Below are 23,252 nucleotides of genomic sequence, written 5' to 3' on the forward strand. Positions count from 1 at the left end.
TTTCACCAGACCTTTAAAAGGTTATCCATACAATGCTTTGGATGAATGTGTTGAGTTGAAGTTCTCAACAGTCATACATTAGTAATAGCAAAATTATGAAACGGTGATATTTAAACATGGTGTGCGAATTTCTTGATATCTTGCCAGGAAGAGAAAGCTGAGCTGAAGGCACAAAACTACCTCTTAGGGACCGTCTCAGATTGTCGCAGAAGTTCAAGAAACGAAATTTCTTCGTTTAGATCAAAACCCCCTCCCCCCCTCCCCCTAAACGAAACTTCAAAAGTGCGAAATGTTCATATCTGCCTGAGAGTACAATGTTGCATTTTGCTATAGCTTCTAAAGACGTATTCCCCTTGCCACATTACAACATTAAACAAACCGAAGCTAATGGTCTGCAATGCCCTAGTGCCAGCACTTGCAAATGCAGTAACATCCGAGTAATCGTCATACGGTTCAGGCGATTTACCATACACGGATATCCCTCACTTGTTATAGGAAACCCTGTCCAGTTCTGGCCGTTCCAATATGCATTGACTGTTTGATTGCGTTGTCGCAGACACTTGCTTTGATTCCTTACAGCGAATTTGGGCTTCGGTTATATCAGTCTGTTTACACGGTGGTTTTTCCTCACCAGGTAGACATAGGCCTATAGCTAGAGTCACTCCGGCGAGAAACTTCGATATGGGGGCCCAGGCGTGTTCAATCATATTAAAACGACTATGACCAGGTGCATAACAAGTGAGAATAAAGACATCTAGTGGTTAGAGCAGACGCTTATAAATAGCACATTTTAAAAAATGACACTTTTTGTCTTTGAATAATTTGATGAATGAAAGGTTTAGGATACAATGTTACTATCGGTAAATTGTGTTTGGGGAACGAACGAGATGGAAACAGTTACAAAGTTGTTGGCACGAGTGTGCATTTTTTTTTTTAATTTAAAATAAACAAACGGAAACTTGTGATCACAAAATAAAAGTGCGAAAGTGAAGTTCACTAATTGAATGGATGTCAAACCCCCTCCCCCCTAAACGAATTAATTTCGCTTTTTGAACTTCTGCGACAATCTGAGACGGTCCCTTAGAAAAAGAAAAGAAAGCGATAGAATTGAAGCTGAGTACCAGGGAAGCCCAGGAACAGGCGTATCTCTTGCACATTGAACATCTGAAATCTGAGGTCAAGGTCAAAGAGCAGAGCCAAGCAAGAATGAAGGGTGATACCACTATTGAAAAGGTAAGATAGCTTGTCATCGTACTCAAATCTTTGTGACTGTAAAATCTTGATCAGGTTGTTGGAAATTAGGGATGTTTAATTGTATCAGGTTTACACGAACACAGTTACAATGTCTGGAGACAATAATATTCTAATCCAGTGTACAGACTAAACTATCAGGTGTTTAGGAAATCTCATATATGTTATTTCTATCACAGGATGGTTCAAGCCCTGGTGCTATGAAGGCAACTCCCTCCATGACCTTAGCTGAACTCAGCAACTACGAACTTGGCGATATCGAGTCTGATCCCAATATGCCGCGGGATTTGGCCGAGGCACACAAACGTGAAAAACGACTAAAGCTAAGGGTACAAGAACTGGTGGCAACACTGGAAAAATTACAGAAGAACTCAGAGCTGAGACACCAACAATCAGCGGAATTTGTATCAGATTTGAAACGGGCAAATAGGTATGCTGTTATCACTGACTCCAAGTCATGTTTGACCATTAATTTAAAAATTAAGGGTCAAACAAATATTTTTGGTAGTAATGTTTTAATAAAAATAAAATCATTTGTTGAGCAACCCCAACATAATCTGCAGGGAAACATTGGTGTAAAACACAAAATGTTTGAAAATTCTTTTTAGAGTGGTTCTGTCTGTTGCTACTCCGCTAAGGTGACTGGATATAATATGTTGTGAGTTCTAACCCTGATTGAAGACACCATATTATATATATGGTTTATAAATTTGTATTCTAACAAACCTGCAACCATTATCTTAGCAACTGGCAGACGTAACAGCATCAAACTCCACTTCAGTAAAAAGCTGAAAGATAGGAATATTAGGTTTTGGGTTTTGTCATCGTCTAAGAAAGCTCCATTTATCTGAAGCATCAACTTTGCACATCCAGGATGACAATGATATCAATTTTACACTTACTGAATTTGAACTGAGCAGTAATCATAATTCCTTTTGAAATTTCTCACTACCAATTATGAGATTATTACCAAAATATCGGCCTCTATGCTTGATGACATCATTGCACCTAATATGCAGCAGAGGGCTACGTACATCAGTGATGTCATCAGTGATGTCATCATGCATACAACACATGTACGGCACTGATGTCATCAGTGATGTCATCAGTGATGTCATCAGTGATACAACACATGTACGGCACTGATGTCATCAGTGATGTCATCAGTGATGTCATCAGTGATGTCATCAGTGATGTCATCAGTGATACAACACATGTACGGCACTGATGTCATCAGTGATGTCATCAGTGATACAACACATGTACGGCACTGATGTCATCATTCATGCTCTGCAGTGTTTTCATAATAACTTATCATTCTACGCTGTACATGTGCCACTAAAACACATATCTTTGCAAGTGTCTAAAACCATCAAAGGATAAAAACACAGGTACCTAAGGATATAACAGACACTGTGCTTCTTGTGCTTTAAATGCCTGTGCCGGCGTCAGATTGTCTAGCAGGAAATCTATTTATTAGATTACAATTTCAATGGCAAACAAAAGGCTGTGACACTCCTCTTATTGACTTAAACAAAGTTGATCCTGGAGATCAAGTCCCTGGCCTTTAAGGTAGCTATATACCGAGTCTGCAATTTTTTCCCGGAGGCTCCATTCAAATTATATGGCCCGATAATTAAAATTCCTTGAAAAGCACCTTCATCTAACACCTTTAAGAGCCCATTAAAAAAAACAAAGGCATATAAAGAAAATCCCAGACACCGTTTTGAAGGATTTTGTCAAGGCTTGTCAATGAAGAAATTCCAACCGGAAATCTTGCAGCGTGTTCGCATAAGGCGGGAAAAACCGGTTTTTGGAAGGTTCAGCAAAACGCTTGTCACGTGATTCTTATGCAAATAATGACAGTGTACTGTGCTTGGTCGGATATCTCTATATCAGGGCTTTCAGAAAATGTATACTTTATTGGGGTTTGGGACGTGTTCAATTGAGAAAAAAATAAAAATCTGAAAGTGTCTAAAAGGTATGTAGCTACCTTAAAGCTACCAATGTTACAGTGAGAGCATTCTGCACAATGTTTTGAATGCACACAAATTCTGTTGTTCTTGGTGACAAACATATAATAATGGTAAATATTTATTTATGGTTCTGTGTTTTTTGTAGTGCATTAGTGACAGCTTATGAAAAAGCCAAGAAAAAACACCAAATTCGACTGAAGAAGTTGGAAGCTCAGATGATGGCGATGGTTGAGAGACATGAAACACAGGTATGATAATTAATCAGTTTATTAATCTGACAGACTCCTTGAAAAGATATGGTTATCATTGAAATACAGTAATGTCATTTCATATTGTCAGTGATGTAATTCAAAATTGGAGAGAAGAAACAGATAAAAGAACACATAATTATACTTAGGAAATCAATGAGCTATGTCAAGTCCAAGATGCAGTTCAGTTTGTACAACTTATGTATAGAATTCGCTGTTAGGTATGCTTTACACACAAGGCAAAAAAATACTTGATATGCGTTCAGTATATTTATGAAAATTAAGTATGCAAATCTAGAAATATTTACTCCTTATCAATGTTGAATATTCATGATGCGTACTCAGATCATTTATTTTGTAAATGATGTGCAACCAAAGTCATAAGAAAAATTTTCCGTTTTTTTCCTTCACTTTCTTCTTCAGTTGAGAATGTTAAAACAGAGGATTGCATTACTGGAAGAAGAGAATGCCACATGTGCCAGGCCGCCTCACAATGAGACATCGTTATGACAACCAATGAGGACACTATCACCATGACAACTCTATTTACGTCATCACCAAAGCATTATCTGTTTACAAGACTCATTTTCAAACTTATTGGAAAAGGTGCATCGTTATGGCAACCACTTCTTCCATAATTTGATGTACATAAATATGACTCTGAACTTTCAACTTTGACCTAACAATCTGACCCATGAGGTCTGTTCTGCTACGTTGATTGTCTTTGACCAATGACCTGGTCAAGATCATCACGGGAGAGAAGCTGCCACAATTTTCACCAAGGACGATTGAAAAAATTTTTACACTTTGCTTTCGGAAAATATCACGTATGACAACTGTGAGAACATGATGGCCAAGTCGTCTAAGATGTAAAAAGCTGGTTCATTGACTTCAGTTAACAGGGACTGAACAATGAAGATTTCAGGTTTGATAACTTTTATATAGAACTGCCATTTCTCTGGAAGAATGTTAACCACACAGAAAAATTGCTGTGACTTTATCGTTGTTACGTTCCAAAGCATTTGCTCACTTTAAAAAAATGACATTTCAAGGCAAATCTCTACAGAGAGAAAGTCATTCACACCAGAGTGATCTGAATCCAAGAATAATTTGCCAAGAAAGCTGATTGGTCAGTCAGAGTGGTGTCAAATCTGATTGGTCGATTTGTCAAAATTAAGCAATTTGCCAATTGGTCAACACAATCAGTGATGTCACCAACTGAATAGTGAGGAAATAGACTTCATTATCAATCAGCTGATATCAAGAAAATGTGTTTTTCTGTTTGCGCAATTCAGCTAAAATGTCCTCTAAATAATTAGGGCTTTCATATTCCCTCTCATGTTGGCGATTCTTACACATTTCGGACCATGTATGCCTTTTTCGCACCAATTTTCAGTAAATCTTAACACAAGAGTTGACTGAATGCCAAGAAACACATCAAAGATCATATGGACTGAAAATTACGAACATTACGAAGAAAAGCTAGTCTTTATGCGATGTTCTGACGATAAAATATTACCTGCAAAACCAGCTTCACGATTCAAAGGAAAGTTGTGAGAGAATGGAGTTGTTATTTTCTCAACATTGGCAAATTTTATCATTTATCTGTCATCAGAAGCATCACTTCGGCAATCTTCAAATACAACGCTGAAGCTGACGCTGAGTAGCGTCATTTTCAGCGTCAGCTGGAAAGGTCACCCAAGGCTGAGATTGAGGATGTTGTGGCAAAGTTATCCGTATATCATTCAATTTGTAGATTGCAATGAACATCTGAGGAAATTGGAGGTTGGACAAAATACGCAGAGTTGCAAGTCATGGGTCTTTAAGGCTGTGATATTTGTTGTACTACACTGTGCTTTTGGGCTGTGATGTTATTGTGGTGGTATATTTATTCATGTGATACAGATCTATAAGGACAAACATGAACATACTAGAGTGAACTTGCTTGATTTATCATAAATTGTAGTCGGGTACTTTGTTTGTTGGTGAAATTGTTTACTCTCCTACCAGAAAAAAGGACTGTTGTATGCCAAGGGAAATATGTTCAATCAGATATCATTCCTTATAAGGTGTAGTTTGTTTGTTTGTGACATTGTTTACTCTCCTACCAGAAAAAAGGACTGTTTGTATGCCAAGGGAAATATGTTCAATCAGATATCATTCCTTATAAGGTGTAGTTTGTTTGTTTGTGACATTGTTTACTCTCCTACCAGAAAAAAAGTAGTTTGTATGCCAAGGGAAATATGTTCAATCAGATATCATTCCTTATAAGGTGTAGTTTGTTTGTTTGTGGCATTGTTTACTCTCCTACCAGAAAAAAGGACTGTTGTATGCCAAGGGAAATATGTTCAATCAGATATCATTCCTTATAAGGTGTAGTTTGTTTGTTTGTGACATTGTTTACTCTCCTACCAGAAAAAAGGACTGTTTGTATGCCAAGGGAAATATGTTCAATCAGATATCATTCCTTTTAAGGTGTAGTTTGTTTGTTTGTGACATTGTTTACTCTCCTACCAGAAAAAAGTACTGTTTGTATGCCAAGGGAAATATGTTCAATCAGATATCATTCCTTATAAGGTGTAGTTTGTTTGTTTGTGGCATTGTTTACTCTCCTACCAGAAAAAAGGACTGTTTGTATGCCAAGGGAAATATTTTCAATCAGATATCATTCCTTATAAGGTGTAGTTTGTTTGTTTGTGGCATTGTTTACTCTCCTAAAAAAGGACTGTTTGTATGCCAAGGGAAATATGTTCAATCAGATATCATTCCTTATAAGGTGTAGTTTGTTTGTTTGTGAAATTGTTTACTCTCCTTCCAGAAAAAAGGATTGTTTGTATGCCAAGGGAAATATGTTCAATCAGAATTACAGTGAAATCAGCAAAATTAACAATTTTTCTTGAAAGTGAACATTGTTGACTGACTTTGATGATGAGTCCTTATTAAGGGCAATTTTTGGATAAAATTGTTGTTTTCATATGTTTTGAAAATAACATTATGTAATTGTTAGAGTTGTTCATTAAATGAATTATCTCAATGCTTCAACAGTCTAGAATATAATCTGTCGTTTTATGGCACTTAATTGTTCACAGAATCACACAAAACTCTTTGAAAGTTTGTTGTCTAACAAAGAGTTTAGGGTCAGTTCATAGAACTCTACAAGTTGTATTAAACATTCTCAATATAGAATTATTGTTTGTTTTCTCTCCTGTAGGTTTGTGAACTTCAAAGCAAAGTGCAAAATTTGGAGACAGTCAACTCCAGCACAAAGACTAGTACCAACAGTAGCAAACAGACCCAAGCATCACAAGTCGCAGCCACGCAAGGCGTTAGATCCCCAGCAGCGAAGCCGACATCACGTCCCAATCAAATCAATCCAAGTACAGGAGAAATCAGTGCTTCCAGTAGCGATGCTCGTGGTGATTTACCGGTTGCCAAAGTCGCAGAGAGGCGGAAACTTAAACCGACAGGGTCTGAAAGTGCCAAGCCTGGAGGTGAACGGCCAGTACTAGGGCAGGAACTTCTGAATGTAGGGGTGAGTGTCTTATGTGAGAGATATTCTCATTGGTTCATGTGGTCTGATATTTGAGATGAAATGATTAAGCAGCCAATAGATGAGTTCAATGTATATATTTTCAAAGGTAACATTGAACAAAAATTCTATATGTAAAACAGAGTTAAGGAAAAATTTTGAAAGAATTTATCTTTGTATATTAAATTTTTATCATATTTATCCTGCGTAAGAAATAAGTCAACATTTCATACAGTAATGTTTACTTGTGTTCGTAATCCTTTCTGTGCAGGTGTCAAACACAAAGATTGCTGAACACTTGGTACACACACTGCAGGATTGCTCCAACGTCCAGGAAATATTCCAGACCCTGTATTCCCATGGATCTGCCGTATCGGAAGGCAGGATCCGGGAATTTGAAGTGGAGATGGAGAGACTGAACAGTAAAATTGAACATTTGAAATCACAGAATGATTTGTTGCAATTGACTCTTGAGGAGAGCAAAGCTAACGCTGACAGACTCACAATGTTAGTTGGAAAGTACGAGAGTAATAACACAGCTTTACAGATGGCAGTGAATTACAGTGACCAGTGTCTGGACACGTATGATGTCTTGTTAACGTTACTGGAAAGCGAACAACAAGTTATTCTAGCCAACTGCCGGGCAGCTGGACTTGGAAACATAGGTATGGCAGTTATTAGTTGCACTAAAATACCAACGCAACTCCCATAGCGACTCAGTGCCTTATTTTGGTTTTGCTAGCAGCCCTTGACCTTTGACCTCCAGTGTCACAGCAACAGAATACACTCTGACACTTCAAGTGCTTTATATCTGTGTGGACAGTTTATCTTGAAGGTATTTAGACCTTGATAAAGGTGACATTATAAGTGGACTTATGATAGCAATCACATTCATTGAACAAACACTGAAATTTCAATCCCAGCATTATGAGGTGTGAATAGCGCTTCGTTAGAGATCCCTAACCCTACTTTACATAAACCTAAAATTGTTCCTTCCATGAAGCTAAGGAAAATCTTTGGAAAAATTTCCAACTATACGGGGTGGTTAAAGAAACTATGAAAATAATGGATGGAATATACACAGTCTGTGTATCTCACATAAAATTTAATTTTTTTGTACAGAAATAATGATGATTGTTTTGTAATGGTCAAAGTTTGGGCTAATATTCTCTCCACATCAACGAGATGATGTTTGATGAAAATGATTTCATTTTTAGAGAGCCGAATTGTACACAGTACAGAGAGTTTTAGGTTGTCCCTTAAAACACCATACCATCTTTGTAAAACAAAACAAAAGGCTCAGGTTATTTCCTAATACAAAGACAATCAAAACTAGTGTGTTTCACTACATGCTATTTCAAAGCTGTCACTGCATTTCTCACAAACAGGTGACCAGTCAATAGTGGATGAACAAGAAGAAGCAACGGCCATGTTGAAACGTGTCCATGACAACAGGAAAGCGGCAGAGAACATGGCCAAGTCATTGCTTCAACGGATGGACAGAAGTTGTGGTGCTGTGGTATGTCATGTCCCAGGATGCACCATTCAACCATGGGAAGATCTCTCTTCTCATAGTCATACAAGGTAAGGGACAGGCCAGTGAATGATCAGGGGTAAGGGACAGGCCAGTGAATGACCAGGGGTAAGGGACAGGGCAGTGAATGACCAGGGGTAAGGGACAGGCCAGTGAATGACCAGGGGTAAGGGGCAAACCAGTTAATGTTTGGAATATTGAAAGGCAATGTTCGTTAAGACACAACATATGAAAAGATATCATCTGCTTTTATCTAAATCATACATACTGAATTGTAAAGTCGTTTTGCAACACTGCAACCTATCAGTGACATCTTTCCCAGACAGCTACAAATCAGCTCATGTTCTAAAGTCTGTTAGCTGTGTATACAAACCCATTATCAATGTCATGGTCATCACAGTGACAGTGAATGTAAATTGTCTAATTGTTTGCCTTTCATTCCTCCAGTACAACAAGTTCAACGGCAAGTAGCTGTGACACGGAATTTACACGAGAAGACGAGCAGAGACTGAAAGATTACATTCAGCAGTTGAAGAATGACCGTGCTGCAGTGCGGCTGACGATGTTGGAATTGGAAAGTGTACACATAGATCCATTGAGTCATGATATTGCAACACGTATCGATAGCCAGAGATTGGATTTGGAAAATGCTGTACTTATGCAGGAACTAAACGCAGTCAAGGTTAGTAAACAGACTTGTTGTTCCCCTCTAGAGGGCGCTCTCTCACAAATTTTTGCACTGAGAGGGCTTGAGCGGTTAAAGTGAAAGACTTAAACTTTTGCTCAAACTTTCTTCAATGAAACTTGAACCTTTTCTCACCAAATCAAGACCAAAAATAGAGAGTCACTATGTATGTTTTTGTACAAAAGAAACAAATAACCTAGCATTAACTGATGTGTCAAATTGAAAATGGCCTCCGTCCCCATATTAACTCTATGGAGAAAAATAAAATTTATCGTTATTATTATTATCAAATCTTTAATTTTTGATAAACTTAGACTGTGGAACGTTTTCTTCCTCCAAGAGCTTTAAAATGAACCCAAACTATTGGTAGATCAGAGCAAAAAGTTTTAGAGTCAGAATATCTGTTCCCAAGGTGCGTTCTACCTTAAAGGTATACAGTCACCAGTAATCTAAATATGCCCATATATGGTCAACGGGGTGTTCCTTGGTATTCAAAATGCCCATGTGAGGGCGCTGTTTTTAAAAAGCGGTCACCCACTTAAAATCTGTGATTGTTAGATTTTCTCTTTCCGTGGAAACCCTGGCAAAACAGTGCTTTGAATAATTGGGTGCAATGACTCAATAAAAACCACACATAGAAATATCAACACTCACGCGTACTTTTAGGTTGCAATTCTGTTGCGAGTGTAATAGTATTGCCCCCCTGGAAGATATTCATTTACAAGAACGGGACCATTTCACATGACAGTGCTTTGGATGAATGTGTTGAGTTGAAGTTCTCAACAGTCATACATTAGTAATAGCAAATATTATATGATATGAAAAGATGATATTAAAACATGGTTGTGAATTACTTGATATCTTACCAGGAAGAGAAAGCTGAGCTGAAAGCACAAAACTACCTCTTAGAAAAAGAAAAGAAAGCGATAGAATTGAAGCTGAGTACCAGGGAAGCCCAGGAACAGGCGTATCTCTTGCACATTGAACATCTGAAATCTGAGGTCAAGGTCAAAGAGCAGAGCCAAGCAAGAATGAAGGGTGATACCACTATTGAAAAGGTAAGATAGCTTGTCATTGGACTCAAAAGTAAATCTTGTTGACTGTAAAAGGTTGTTGAAATTAGGGATGTTTAATTGTATCAGGTTTACACTAACACAGTTACAATGTCTGGAGACAATAATATTCTAATCCAGTGTACAGACTAAACTATCAGGTGTTTAGGAAATCTCATATATGTTATTTCTATCACAGGATGGTTCAAGCCCTGGTGCTATGAAGGCAACTCCCTCCATGACCTTAGCTGAACTCAGCAACTACGAACTTGGCGATATCGAGTCTGATCCCAATATGCCGCGGGATTTGGCCGAGGCACACAAACGTGAAAAACGACTAAAGCTAAGGGTACAAGAACTGGTGGCAACACTGGAAAAATTACAGAAGAACTCAGAGCTGAGACACCAACAATCAGCGGAATTTGTATCAGATTTGAAACGGGCAAATAGGTATGCTGTTATCACTGACTCCAAGTCATGTTTGACCCTTAATTTATAAATTAAGGGTCAAACAAATATTTTTGGTAGTAATGTTTTAATAAAAATAAAATCATTTGTTGAGCAACCCCAACATAATCTGCAGAGAAACACTGGTATAAAACACAAAATGTTTGAAAATTCTTTTTAGAGTGGTTCTGTCTGTTGCTACTCCGCTATGGTGACTGGATATAATATGTTGTGAGTTCTAACCCCGATTGAAGACACCATATTATATTACCGTATGTTTATAAACTTGTATTCTAACAAACCTGCAACCATTATCTTAGCAACTGGCAGACGTAACAGCATCAAACTCCACTTCAGTAAAAAGCTGAAAGATAGGAATATTAGGTTTTGGGTTTTGTCATCGTCTAAGAAAGCTCCATTTAACTGAAGCATCAACTTTGCACATGCAGGATGACAATGATATCAATTTTACACTTACTGAATTTGAACTGAGCAGTAATCATAATTCCTTTTGAAATTTCTCACTACCAATTATGAGATTATTACCAAAATATCGGCCTCTATGCTTGATGACATCATTGCACCTAATATGCAGCAGAGGGCCATGTACATCAGTGATGTCATCAGTGATGTCATCATGCATACAACACATGTACGGCACTGATGTCATCAGTGATGTCATCAGTGATGTCATCAGTGATGTCATCATGCATACAACACATGTACGGCACTGATGTCATCAGTGATGTCATCAGTGATGTCATCAGTGATGTCATATGCATACAACACATGTACAGCACTGATGTCATCAGTGATGTCATCATGCATACAACACATGTACGGCACTGATGTCATCAGTGATGTCATTATGCATACAACACATGTCAGCACTGATGTCATCAGTGATGTCATATGCATACAACACATGTACAGCACTGATGTCATCATTCATGCTCTACGGTGTTTTCATAATAACCTATCATTCTACGCTGTACATATGCCACTAAAACACATATCTTTGCAAGTGTCTAAAACCGTCAAAGGATAAAAACACAGGTACCTAAGGATATAAAAGACACTGTGCTTCTTGTGCTTTAAACGCCTGTGCCGGCGTCAGATTGTCTAGCAGGGAAATCTATTTATTAGATTACAATTTCAATGGCAAACAAAAGGCTATGACACTCCTCTTATTGACTTAAACAAACTTGATCCTGGAGATGAAGTCCCTGGCCTTTAAAGCTACCAATGTTACAGTCAGAGCATTCTGCACAATGTTTTCAATGCACACAGAATTCTGTTGTTCTTGGTGACAAACATATAATAATGGTAAATATTTATTTATGGTTTTGTGTTTTTTGTAGTGCATTAGTGACAGCTTATGAAAAAGCCAAGAAAAAACACCAAAGTCGACTGAAGAAGTTGGAAGCTCAGATGATGGCGATGGTTGAGAGACATGAAACACAGGTATAATAATTAATCAGTTTATTAATCTGATAGACTCCTTGAAAAGATATGGTTATCATTGGAATACAGTAATGTCATTTCATATTGTCAGTGATGTAATTCAAAATTGGAGAGAAGATGTTGAATTTTCATGATGCGTACTCAGATCATTTATTTTGTAAATGATGTGCAACCAAAGTCATAAGAAAAATTTTTCACTTTTTCCTTCACAGTTGAGAATGTTAAAACAGAGGATTGCATTACTGGAAGAAGAGAATGCCACATGTGCCAGGCCGCCTCACAATGAGACATCGTTATGACAACCAATGAGGACACTATCACCATGACAACTCTATTTACGTCATCACCAAAGCATTACCTGTTTACAAGACTAATTTTCAAAACTTTATTGGAAAAGGTGCATCGTTATGGCAACCACTTCTTCATAATTTGATGTACATAAATATGACTCTGAACTTTCAACTTTGACCTAACAATCTGACCCATGAGGTCTGTTCTGCTACGTTGATTGTCTTTGACCACTGACCTGGTCAAGATCATCAAGGGAGAGAAGCTGCCACAATTTTCACCAAGGACGATTGAAAAATTTATACGCTTTGCTTTCGGAAAATATACGTACGACAACTGTGAGAACATGATGGCCATGTCTCCTAAGATGTAAAAAGCTGGTTCATTGACTTCAGTTAACAGAGACTGAACAATGAAGATTTCAGGTTTGATAACTTTTATATAGAACTGCCATTTCTCTCGAAGAATGTTAACCACACAGAAAAATTGCTGTGACTTTATCGTTGTTACGTTCCAAAGCATTTGCTCACTTTAAAAAAATGACATTTCAAGGCAAATCTCTACAGAGAGAAAGTCATTCACACCAGAGTGATCTGAATCCAAGAATAATTTGCCGAGAAAGCTGATTGGTCAGTCAGAGTGGTGTCAAATCTGATTGGTCGATTTGTCAAAATTAAGCAATTTGCCAATTGGTCAACACAATCAGTGATGTCACCAACTGAATAGTGAGGAAATAGACTTCATTATCAATCAGCTGATATCAAGAAAATGCTTTTTTCTGTTCGCGCAATTCAGCTAAAAGGCCAGCAGCTGATTGGCTGTGGGAAAGTCAGAAGCTGATTGGCTGTGGCAAGGCAAGACAGCTGCTGATTGGTTGTTCAACCAGTGTCATTTCAGTAGAATGTAAATACAATTCAGTGTGGTGCAATCTTTCCTAGTATCACAGTTCTGTGATTGGCTTCCCCTTCCACTATTTATTTACCAGTTTAGATTCTAAATGTCTCAAACTTTATGTTCATCAGAAATTATACATTTGCATAGAAGTTCTACTTAAAACAAACAGGCATATGGAATAAGAGTTAATTAGTTCTGACAATTTTGGTGCTTCCAAGCAGGGCTAAATTTGCTGAACATGTGTCTTTCCCCTGCTGACATGAACAGCGCCACCTATTGATGTCATGTAGAGCGCCATCTAGAGTTGGAACGGAACTGCCAACAACTTTTGTAGATAAAACAATCTCAGTATATGTAAAGCATGAAAAACTGAGTTTTGGAATTTTCAAAATATGCAATCATTATAAAAACTTTTTAAGTATGCAACTTAAATCATGCATCCTCTTTTGTGTATGTATTTCCTTTCATTTCTTCTACAGTGTAAATTATTTGTTATAAAGATTAAAATGAAAAAACAGAGTATCCATACAAAAATCAAATGTGTATGGTTGTCTTCTTTCCAAATACTGGTGTTGTGTTGTGTTGTGTTCGTTCGCTCTCTCTCTCTCTCTCTCTCTCTCTCTCTCTCTCTCTCTCTCTCTTCTCTCTCTCTCTCTCATTCTTTCTGAGATAAGAATGCACCTTAAACCAAATAGTTGTAAACTTTCACTCAAATGGAGAAATTTTTTCATTATCAATTTCCAGATACAGATGAATTCAAAAGTTTCATTTTCTCCAACAGTTTCAAAACACATCCTTATGAACAGCAGACCAGCAATGAGAAAATTTCTGAGTTCTAAAATGTGTCTGCAAGACACAACCTATGTATCTGTATATTTTCTGTCTAATACAATCTATCTTTATCAACAATCAACTGAGAACTCTCTTCACTGTCACACAAAAAGGAAGGAAGATGTTTGATTTTTTCAATCTTTGCAAATGTAAAAAAGCCACGCTACTGATCGGACGTGCCGTGTTTGGTCCCAGAATCCCATAATTTTGCCATGTTTCAGGCGTTCATTGTCTGTGAATCTTCCATATAATGTCTGTGAATATAAAGTGACTAAACTTGAGTCGAAAATAAACTAGAAAATGTTCTGGTTTTTGTCAGAGATAACGCATGTGTTTCAAAATGTGTTCACTGTACGACCATTTGACCCCTCTTTGCATACGTCACGAAAATGCCCATACGGTCAAAGCGATGCTTTGACTTTGAGAATTTAAAACTCCCACCCAGTGTATGCAAATGGCTGCATCGTCGGTAATCCCTTTATTGTGTGCCCACGGTCTTGTAACTTCCTGTTTAACAGATCATTGATATTTCACTTGAAAATTTCACGAATTCAGCTACTAATAAATACCTGTAGTCGTCTGGTCGTCTTTGAATCCGAAATTGATTGCAAAACCGTGTCTTACTTCAGCAACGTCGACTTAGATACATATTTGGCCACTGATGGCGCTATTAGATATTGTTGATCAATCGACTTTTGTTCAACGCTCCTTGCAAAAAAAAACCCTGCAACATCTATGATATACTGTCCTGAAATATGCAAAGAAAAATTAGCATATCGGTTGGTGTAGAATTCGTTGATTATAAGAGAAAGAAGTGTAAAGTTGCAGAGGGTGCTTTGGCGAAGTAACTCGACAAACTATTCTGACAATAATATATAACACAAAGCATGACATTGCAGATTGCAGCGATGTCATTGTGTTTGAGGCGATCTCTGACTATGGTAGTGACCAAGAATGTGGTTGAATGGTGGATAAACATGGCATTATCGAAGAAGATACTGTTACACAGCTTTGACCATATTTTCAGCCGCATATTTCGTTCTGAGATTTTTGTATGTTTTCGAACAAAATGAAAATTTTTGAACGAGTTAGATGGAGTACAAATTTAGTTAATATGACACGTGTTTGTGCTTTGTACACTAATGTTTTATACAAAATCGTAAAATTCAAATATGTAGCCTTTCATGAAAGGAAAACAAAGTTGAGATTGTATGTTGTTGGTGTTATTGTATCGATTGTCTATTTAAAACAGTATCCATTATTTAAGAAGTGTATCTAAAGCCTGGGATCTATAATCGTTATATCATTGACAAAACTATTCAAATAGCAATGCAAATACATATTGTAGGAAGTCATAATCTGCGACCCCTCCTCGGCTACGCAGTACGCTGTGTTTCCTCTGAAGTGTAGTGTACACCGTAATAAAGTAGAGGTCAACAGTACCTAATCTTACACAAACTTGAATAAACAAACAAACAAACAAACAAACTGAACATGTCGATAGCAGAAATCAAGTGTACTTATGGTACATACTAAATACAAATTGAGGAACCCTGGTGTTTCCCAAGAGAGACCAGAACATGTAAAGAGATTTTACTTCAGAAAGACATTAAGTTTGGTAGGACTGGTTTGAGGTTTGATGTACATAACATAATAACATAAAAATACCGTCAAGGACAATGCTCATATTTGGTTTGAATTGGTCCATCAAGAAATATTGAAACCAACAAGAATGACAAAGTAAATAAGGTCTGAAACTTTAGGTACTGGAGGTCAACTTTAGCAACATTTGCAGGATTTTCTTACCTCATTTGCATATTTTTGACGCTGACATGTTCAGTTGAACTTCACATCTAAACCACTGGGTCTACCACACTACACCAAATACTGTGATGGTAGGTGCGACGCTTTGGGAGCTTTTGCCTGTGACGGATATACATCTGCAAATACATACATGCGTACATACATACATACATACATAGACAGACAGACAGACATAAAGACAGACAACCACCACTGACTCACCACCATATAAGCTCTTTTTGGTATTTATATACATACATACATACCAAATAGAGCTAAAACGGAAATAAAGAGATTGCTTTCTATAACTATTGACTGTTTTATTTTCAAAATATATTTCATATCAGATACCTTGAAATCTTACGCTACGATAAACAACACTAAATAACTAAAGAATAGAGTCACCAAGTAATTACAGGTTACACAAGGAAAATTGAACGCCATGCAAATTGGCATTTAGAAGACGAGTGGGTGCAGCATTACCTTTAGACTGGGGACACACTAAATGATGTATATAATGTCAATGAGATAAGACCAAGACATTGTGAAATTAAACACTAAATGATGTATATAATGTCAATGAGATAAGACCAAGACATTGTGAAATTAAACACTAAATGATGTATATAATGTCAATGAGATAAGACCAAGACATTGTGAAATTAAAATATAATCTTTTTCTGAAACAATATACATTTAGAAGTCTATGGAGTCAGTCAAAACAAACCTAATGTTTTGTCAAAATAGTGTTCCTGCCATTGAATGAGAATTGTTGATCACTGTGCTTACTTCTGCAAGATTTGAGTACAGTGGGTTGAAAAGGCGCACAAAGCCTGTAAGAAAGACCACAACAAAATCATGGCTACAAAATATATGAAAGACACTGAAACAACAACATATATGGTTCTGCAATATACACACCAGTTTCTGTGAGAAATATTTTAGTATTCAAAGTACTGAAATACCTACATTCAGTGTTAAGTCTTACTTTTCAAATTTAAAATCCAATTCCCAATAACACCTTTCTGTCTTTCTGCACTCTTTCCTGTGTGCATACCCTAGTTTTATAGAATTTAATAGGTATTATCTGTTAAGAAAACTGACTACTTGATTACTAATTATCTAATAGAAGTTGGTGTGTGTGTAAAAATTACAATGACATTGCTTATACAGAAAACTGTAAACTCTGCAGTATGGTTAAAGTGGCATTTATTGTTTGCTTACTTTCCTGTACACAGACCTATACTCACACTGCAACAGAAGAACAAATTAAACAAAAGAAAAATATTTGATACACAGACTTTGCTAACATAACAAATATGGCACTGTCATGTTCATAAACATTGGAATGACAAAGGGAGTTGAAACCTGCAACCAGGAGATACAAAATATAACTTACATTGTTTAAAGTTGTAATTTATCCAGTCGTTCTCCAAACTGATTTTTCCAGGGATTCAAAAGCAATACAGTGACACAGTTTTTACTACACAGCAGTCTTGATTAGATATCATCAACACCAAACAATGGACGATTGTAGCAGTTCACGCTTTAAGGCATCAATAATGATGAGATTATTAGAAATTGTCAACAGTGAAATGTCACGTGACAGAATTAACATAGAATGCGCCTCGGGGATAGATATTTAATTCAAGCTCTCATTTCTTTACAATCCTTTCCCAGTCTACCACTCGTTGCAGCTCATTATAAAGATCTCGGAGCAAGAAAAAAAAACAGCTTTTCTTTCTCAAAAATGGAAAAATTTATTTTTCCCTTTAGAGTTAAAATAAAATTCAGGATTTCAAATCAATTGTTTCAATGACAACTGTGAACATTTTACGTTTGATTGAGTGTGAGCAGATTACAAACAATCCTGGATCTACCTGTTGTGTATTCTGGTGTGTTTTAAAAGATTTTCCCTCAGTTTACATCGATATCCACATACATTACACTTCCAAGGTCTTTCATCACTGTGTACAGACTTAATGTGTGCAGTTAGTGTAGTTTGTAGCTTAAAAACACGTGGGCAAAGATCGCATTTGATTGTTGGTTCACTATGAGTCGAGGCATGCAATCGTAAATTGGCACCCTTCTTAAACTGGCGTCCACAAATATCACACAGATATTCAGGCTTAGTGCAGTCCCTATAACGGTGCTTGCGATATTCAGATTTGATGTAGAAAACTTTCTTGCATATCTTACAAGAATATTACTTGAAAGCAGACCATGGGTTTCTAAATGGGCTTTCCAACCAACCATACTGTGAAATTTCTTGTTACAAAAAGAGCATTTAAATCCTGGCTTAATGTGGGCGGTCCGTAGATGGTTTGCCATCTTCGCCCGCGTGTCAAATTTTCCTCACAGACAGTACAGACAGCGGACACTTCACTGTGTAATTCCTTTTCATGAGTTGATCTGATTCCCTCAGTTGTAAACTTCATGTCACAATATCTACAGTCGAACTTTCTTTCACTGTGGATTCGTTTATGTTTGGTTAGAGCACTACGATAGGAAAAGACACGCTTACACACATCACATTCAAATACATCATTGGAATGTTTTGACAGTATATGGTTTGATCTTGTTGCGCAATTAATAAATGTTCGATCACAATAGTTGCATGGAAACACTGGTATCTCTTCTGCATGAGAATCAACCATATGCTTTTGCCAGTCCTTAAGAAGAAATTCCAATCCACAATACTTACATTTCTGTCTGACACAAACGCCCAATGACATATGTAAACTCAACCCTTGCTGTTGTTTATAACCCTTACCACATTTCTCACAAGTGTATGGTTTATCATCAATCATAGCTTTCCGTATTCTCTCTTTGTGAATTTCCAGCCCTTCATCTGTCATCATTAGCTTTCCCTCACGTTCATGTTTCTTTCTCTTAAACTTTGGTTTTTCATTTCCATTTTTGACGATCCATTGCAGCTCTCGACCAAAGTATTTATTTGATTTGTATCAGCATCGCTGGAGTTGTCTTCATTATTTGTTTCATCTATTGTTATGTCACCGTTTTCGTCGTAACTTCTTTCAAAGGCTGATGGTGAAGCATCAATGGAAGCGCTTACCATCTCTCGAATATTTTGACGGAGAGCTGAAAGAAATCACATGCAATACAAGGTTAATGTAGAACTAAAGGTCAAATTTTTCTGTCAGTTCAAAACTACCAAATTTTGATAAATGTCATTATTATTTTTGTGATTTATTAATTGATTAAATGTTTGACATATTGCAACGAGCTAACACAAAACGGTGGTTCGAATGGTGAGCTTTGCTATAATTCAACACCATTAATGTATAGCGGTATGTTTGTATAATCAACTTTATCTGAGTGAGTATGTATGTATTCATTCCCCATTAACAGCAAGCTAATATTTAGAAGACACTAAATGCTAAGATAAGTGACATAAAACATATCAGTAGCAAGTATACAACAACACACTGGAGGATGTCAATGACGAACAAACTAACCTATTGGATAAATTTGATTACTATTCTCCTGATTTTTCAAAGTTCCTATACACTGTGTTTCTTCAACCTCCATCTCTCTTTGCTGATTGTCTTCACATGATCCACTTTCTCTCACAGTTTCAGTACATTCCTCATCAAATTTCAGTACATCATTGTCTGGTTCACCAGTATTGCTCATGTCATCCATAACTTCAGCTTCAGTTAGTTTGTTGCCTATTTCAGCACTTTCCTCCGCAATGGCCAGCTCTCCTGATCTGCTCTTATCAACAGCTATATTGATGACATCATTATGCAAATGAGTAGGTGCATTTGCAAGGTCGAACGACGAAGTATATTCCTCTAAGAATACATCTTCTTTCTTTACAAGATTGTTAAGATTTTTACTCTCCTCATAAGTTTCCACTGATGGTACACCCATGATATGTCCATCAGTACTATGGCCAGTAGCAGTAGGACTCTGTCCAACATTAACGTCACCTGGTTTTACTTTCAGTCCAGTTGTCAAAAATTCTCTGACAAAGTCTTGACTTCCAATATACTGAGATGACAGCCCATCTTCAGAGACCATGACAAATACTTTGCAAGCAAACTTCTCCAGGAAATCTTTACACTGAAAGGATGTAATGAAAATAGAAATATCACATGCTAAACCTTAAAGGAGTAGTAGTGGTACAAATGTACACATCTGTGTTCAATGCAAATATGAACCTACACTAAAACAATTCTCATCTCTTTCGTGTTAGAAACTTTGTATATTATATGAATTGTTATTGGAATGATTTTGAGAAAGTTTCAAGAAATTGAAAGATTAACTGAAATGCTTCAGAAACATAGTTGACATTCCACTGAGATGTGTGGGGGCTCAAGAAATGTATAGCTGACAATTATTCCGCTGAGATGTACGGGGCCAGGAACAAACTACTGCAAAGTGTGCTACTTACATGTTTCTACGATGAATTCTGTAGGATTATTCTAAAATAATGACAACAGTCAGACTGTGGCACTATTAAAAGTGTATGAACGGATGAATTTGTTGTTTTAAAAATTAAAAGCGGAGGAGGGCGGAATTATGGAGGAAAACAGAAAAAAACTCAAGAAAATCACTGGGAGACAAGGACGACACATTTGGCCCCAGTGTTTGAGTTGAACAATGGCGCGACTTCAATAAAGCTTGCCCACTTTTCATGGAATTTGCATGAAAATGTGCATCATGGTGGAAAAATACAATACAATATAAAAAGATACGTGCATGTGATGGGATACTTGCATTTTTCATCGGTGACACTGGCCATCATGTTTCAATCACACACGACAAACTTTTCATACAACGAAACTGCTGTTGTACAGGAGCTGGAGGTTTTGCCATCCAACCCACACCATCCAGGCGAAGCAGTCCTACTGAATACTGTGACTGCCCATAGCTGCCTGAGGACTGCCCAAGGACTGTCCGAGGAAAAAAGTGGGCCAAATTTCCGCCATTTTAACATAAAGTCAATAGGTTCAACCTAAATATTATGCCGGGCAAACCAAAAATATCATTGATTTGACGTTCACTTGATGTTTCCTCTAGCGGTTTTGGAACCCAGAACACTGGATATCATAGACTACAAAGACGTCCCAAGCTTGCTTGTGAGATCATACCATTCAATGCAAGGGGTGTTCGGCTTTCAAGCTGCACGAGTGCAGCTAGGATATCGTACCTACTCTTGCACTAAATGTTACGATTGAAAGGAGTAGTGGTACAAATGTACACATCTGTGACCAATGCAAATATGAAGCTGCACTAAAACAATTGTTTTGCGACGTCCTTCAAGTCCGTCGTCTTTTGAGTTTCAAAACATTCGGAGAAAACATCAGGTTAAGGTCAAAACAATGGTAGTTTTGGCTTTGTGTTAAAATGGGCAAAATTTGGCCAACTTTTTACTCGGGCAGGCCGCAGTCCTCGGGCAGTTACTGAGGGCAGTAACACGGGCAGTAATTTATTAGGACCCAATGTAGTACTAGGCAAACAATCTAAAGTTTACAAATATCACTAACATAATTGGTAACAACACTTGGATCGCGATGGAAATGCACGCAACATGTGCCCCGACCCACAAACGATATTAAATTAATGACGTTACATCAGCAGGCCCACTAGCCCTGCGTACCGTGCTGTGTGTTTCGGGCGTTACACGGCCCCACCACATGTGCCGTGTAACGCCCGAAACACACAGCTAGCACGGTACGCAGGGCTACAGGCCTATATGAATAAAACAGCACGTCATAGAGCCGCACATCGCTTTAGCACCAGTTAACAGTTGCACGAATGAACAGACTTACTTCCATAAGCAGTCGATTTTTCAGCGTGCTTGTAAAACAAGCTGTTTGTGATGATATTGGATCCATCGCTGTTTTCTGGGACTGATCGCGCACTCGTACACCTGAACACTCAGCTCTGTGTCCTTGCCTCCAGCATAGGTCATGGGTCAAGTTACTTTTCATCTGAAGTAAGACTTGGTTTCAGATTCAGCTTCACGTCGTGTAAAGTATCGGATTCGCCAAAGTTAACGTAACTGTGCATTTGCAGTGGAGTCGGCTCTTTTGAATGTTTTGACAGTGATATCAGGAAAAAATTATCACTTAAAAACATCATATTCATATTAATGAGATTGATTGGTTCTTAGATGATTGACTGGTTCATCGTTTAAACGAACATAGATAAAATTGGTACAAAGAGATCAAGAAATAAGCACACTTACCGTGAAACAATCGTGATTTGTGAGTTTGTAAAAAATGAAAGTAGAGTGAATTTAATTGTCAATGGTAAAAGATGATGAACATTAAAATTGTTTTTGTATTAGAATATAAAGAACAAAGAAAGTTCGAGTTGCAATGAAAGGAAATTTTTGAATGAGACTCGATGTAGAAAACAATCGAATTGATAGACAAATCGCACCTGACGTAAGTAATGGTTCTCTTGTTCAATTGTCTAACATTATTTTTAGTTCAACAAATTTGTAACTGTTTCCATCTTGTTCGTGCCCCAAACACAATTTACCGATAGTAACATTGTATCCTAAACCATAGACCCTCGAGGGTCTATGCCTAAACCTTTCATTCATCAAATTATACAAAGACAAAACTATCATTTTTAAATGTGCTATTTATAAGCATCTGCTCTAACCACCAGATGTCTTTATTCTCCCTTGTTATACATCTGGTCATAGTCGTGTTAATATGATTGAACATGCCTGGGCCCCCTTGTCAAAGTTTCTTGCTTTTGCCGCCCCTACCAAATATAAATTGCGTGTTCACAAAGACAAAGAACAGCACAAGAGATGCAAAAAGGGAAAGTAAAATAAAATGAAAACTTTTATGCGGTAAAATGCCCTGTTAGTACTCAAATCTGATACCTTTAATTGAAATAGGGCAAGGGGAATACGTCTTTAAGAGCTGTAGCAAAATGCAACATTGTACTCTCGGTCAGACATGAACATTTCGCACTTTTAAAGTTTCGTTTAGGGGAAGGGGGGAGGGGGTTTTGATCTAAACGAAGGGATTTCGTTTCTTGAACTTCTGCGACAATCTGAGACGGTCCCTTACGGTGTATGCTGTGTTTCCTCTGAAGTGTAGTGCACACCGTAATAAAGTAGAGGTCAACAGTACCTCCTCTTACACAAACTTGAATAAACAAACAAACAAACAAACAAACTGAACATATGGATAGCAGGAATCAAGTGTACTTATGGTACATACTAAATACAAATTGAGGAACCCTGGTGTTTCCAA

General features: G+C 37.4%; 3 protein-coding genes across 5 annotated transcripts in view; 2 read left to right on the forward strand and 1 right to left on the reverse strand.

Moving 5' to 3' along the window:
• LOC139124320 (colorectal mutant cancer protein-like) overlaps positions 1 to 13,897 on the forward strand; it is a 508,515-nt gene extending 494,618 nt beyond the window's left edge. Inside the window, exons 8-11 of the mRNA XM_070690459.1 lie at positions 10,093 to 10,281; positions 10,475 to 10,725; positions 12,084 to 12,186; positions 12,399 to 13,897. Coding sequence (XP_070546560.1) covers positions 10,093 to 10,281; positions 10,475 to 10,725; positions 12,084 to 12,186; positions 12,399 to 12,485 — 630 coding nt within the window. The 3' untranslated portion in view covers positions 12,486 to 13,897. The remainder of the gene's footprint in view (positions 1 to 10,092; positions 10,282 to 10,474; positions 10,726 to 12,083; positions 12,187 to 12,398) is intronic.
• The window catches only part of LOC139123475 (uncharacterized), a 1,125,851-nt gene extending 1,103,645 nt beyond the window's left edge, over positions 1 to 22,206 (reverse strand). The window contains exons 1-4 of one of the 3 annotated variants that reach the window (XR_011549684.1): positions 21,804 to 22,206; positions 19,482 to 20,091; positions 16,656 to 19,104; positions 16,298 to 16,559 (exon numbers count right to left, since the gene is read on the reverse strand). Coding sequence is in view for 1 of the 3 variants with exons in the window: in XM_070689631.1 (XP_070545732.1) it covers positions 18,863 to 19,104; positions 19,482 to 20,091; positions 21,804 to 21,965 (1,014 nt within the window). In the remaining 2 variants the exon portion in view is untranslated. Of the gene's footprint in view, positions 1 to 16,297; positions 19,105 to 19,481; positions 20,092 to 21,803 lie in introns of those variants that run through there. The other 2 variants (XR_011549683.1, XM_070689631.1) reach the window with 2 other exon arrangements.
• LOC139123481 (colorectal mutant cancer protein-like) lies at positions 846 to 4,797 on the forward strand. Its single transcript, XM_070689643.1, has 4 exons — positions 846 to 1,233; positions 1,431 to 1,681; positions 3,373 to 3,475; positions 3,899 to 4,797. The coding sequence occupies exons 1-4, from the start codon at positions 1,207 to 1,209 to the stop codon at positions 3,983 to 3,985; spliced, it is 468 nt and encodes a 155-aa protein (XP_070545744.1). The 5' UTR covers positions 846 to 1,206; the 3' UTR covers positions 3,986 to 4,797.
• Positions 22,207 to 23,252: the final 1,046 nt, after the last annotated feature.

Source organism: Ptychodera flava (genome assembly GCF_041260155.1).
Source record: "Ptychodera flava strain L36383 chromosome 23 unlocalized genomic scaffold, AS_Pfla_20210202 Scaffold_23__1_contigs__length_28996876_pilon, whole genome shotgun sequence".
Classification (NCBI taxonomy): Eukaryota; Metazoa; Hemichordata; class Enteropneusta; family Ptychoderidae; genus Ptychodera; species Ptychodera flava.

Excerpts from the sequence above, each read along its gene's own strand:
- LOC139123481 (XM_070689643.1), top strand. The coding sequence starts at position 1,207 with ATGAAGGGTGATACCACTATTGAAAAG. Across the intron at positions 1,234-1,430 it reads GTGATACCACTATTGAAAAG|GATGGTTCAAGCCCTGGTGC; the intron begins GTAAGATAGCTT and ends TTTCTATCACAG. Across the intron at positions 3,476-3,898 it reads TTGAGAGACATGAAACACAG|TTGAGAATGTTAAAACAGAG; the intron begins GTATGATAATTA and ends TTTCTTCTTCAG.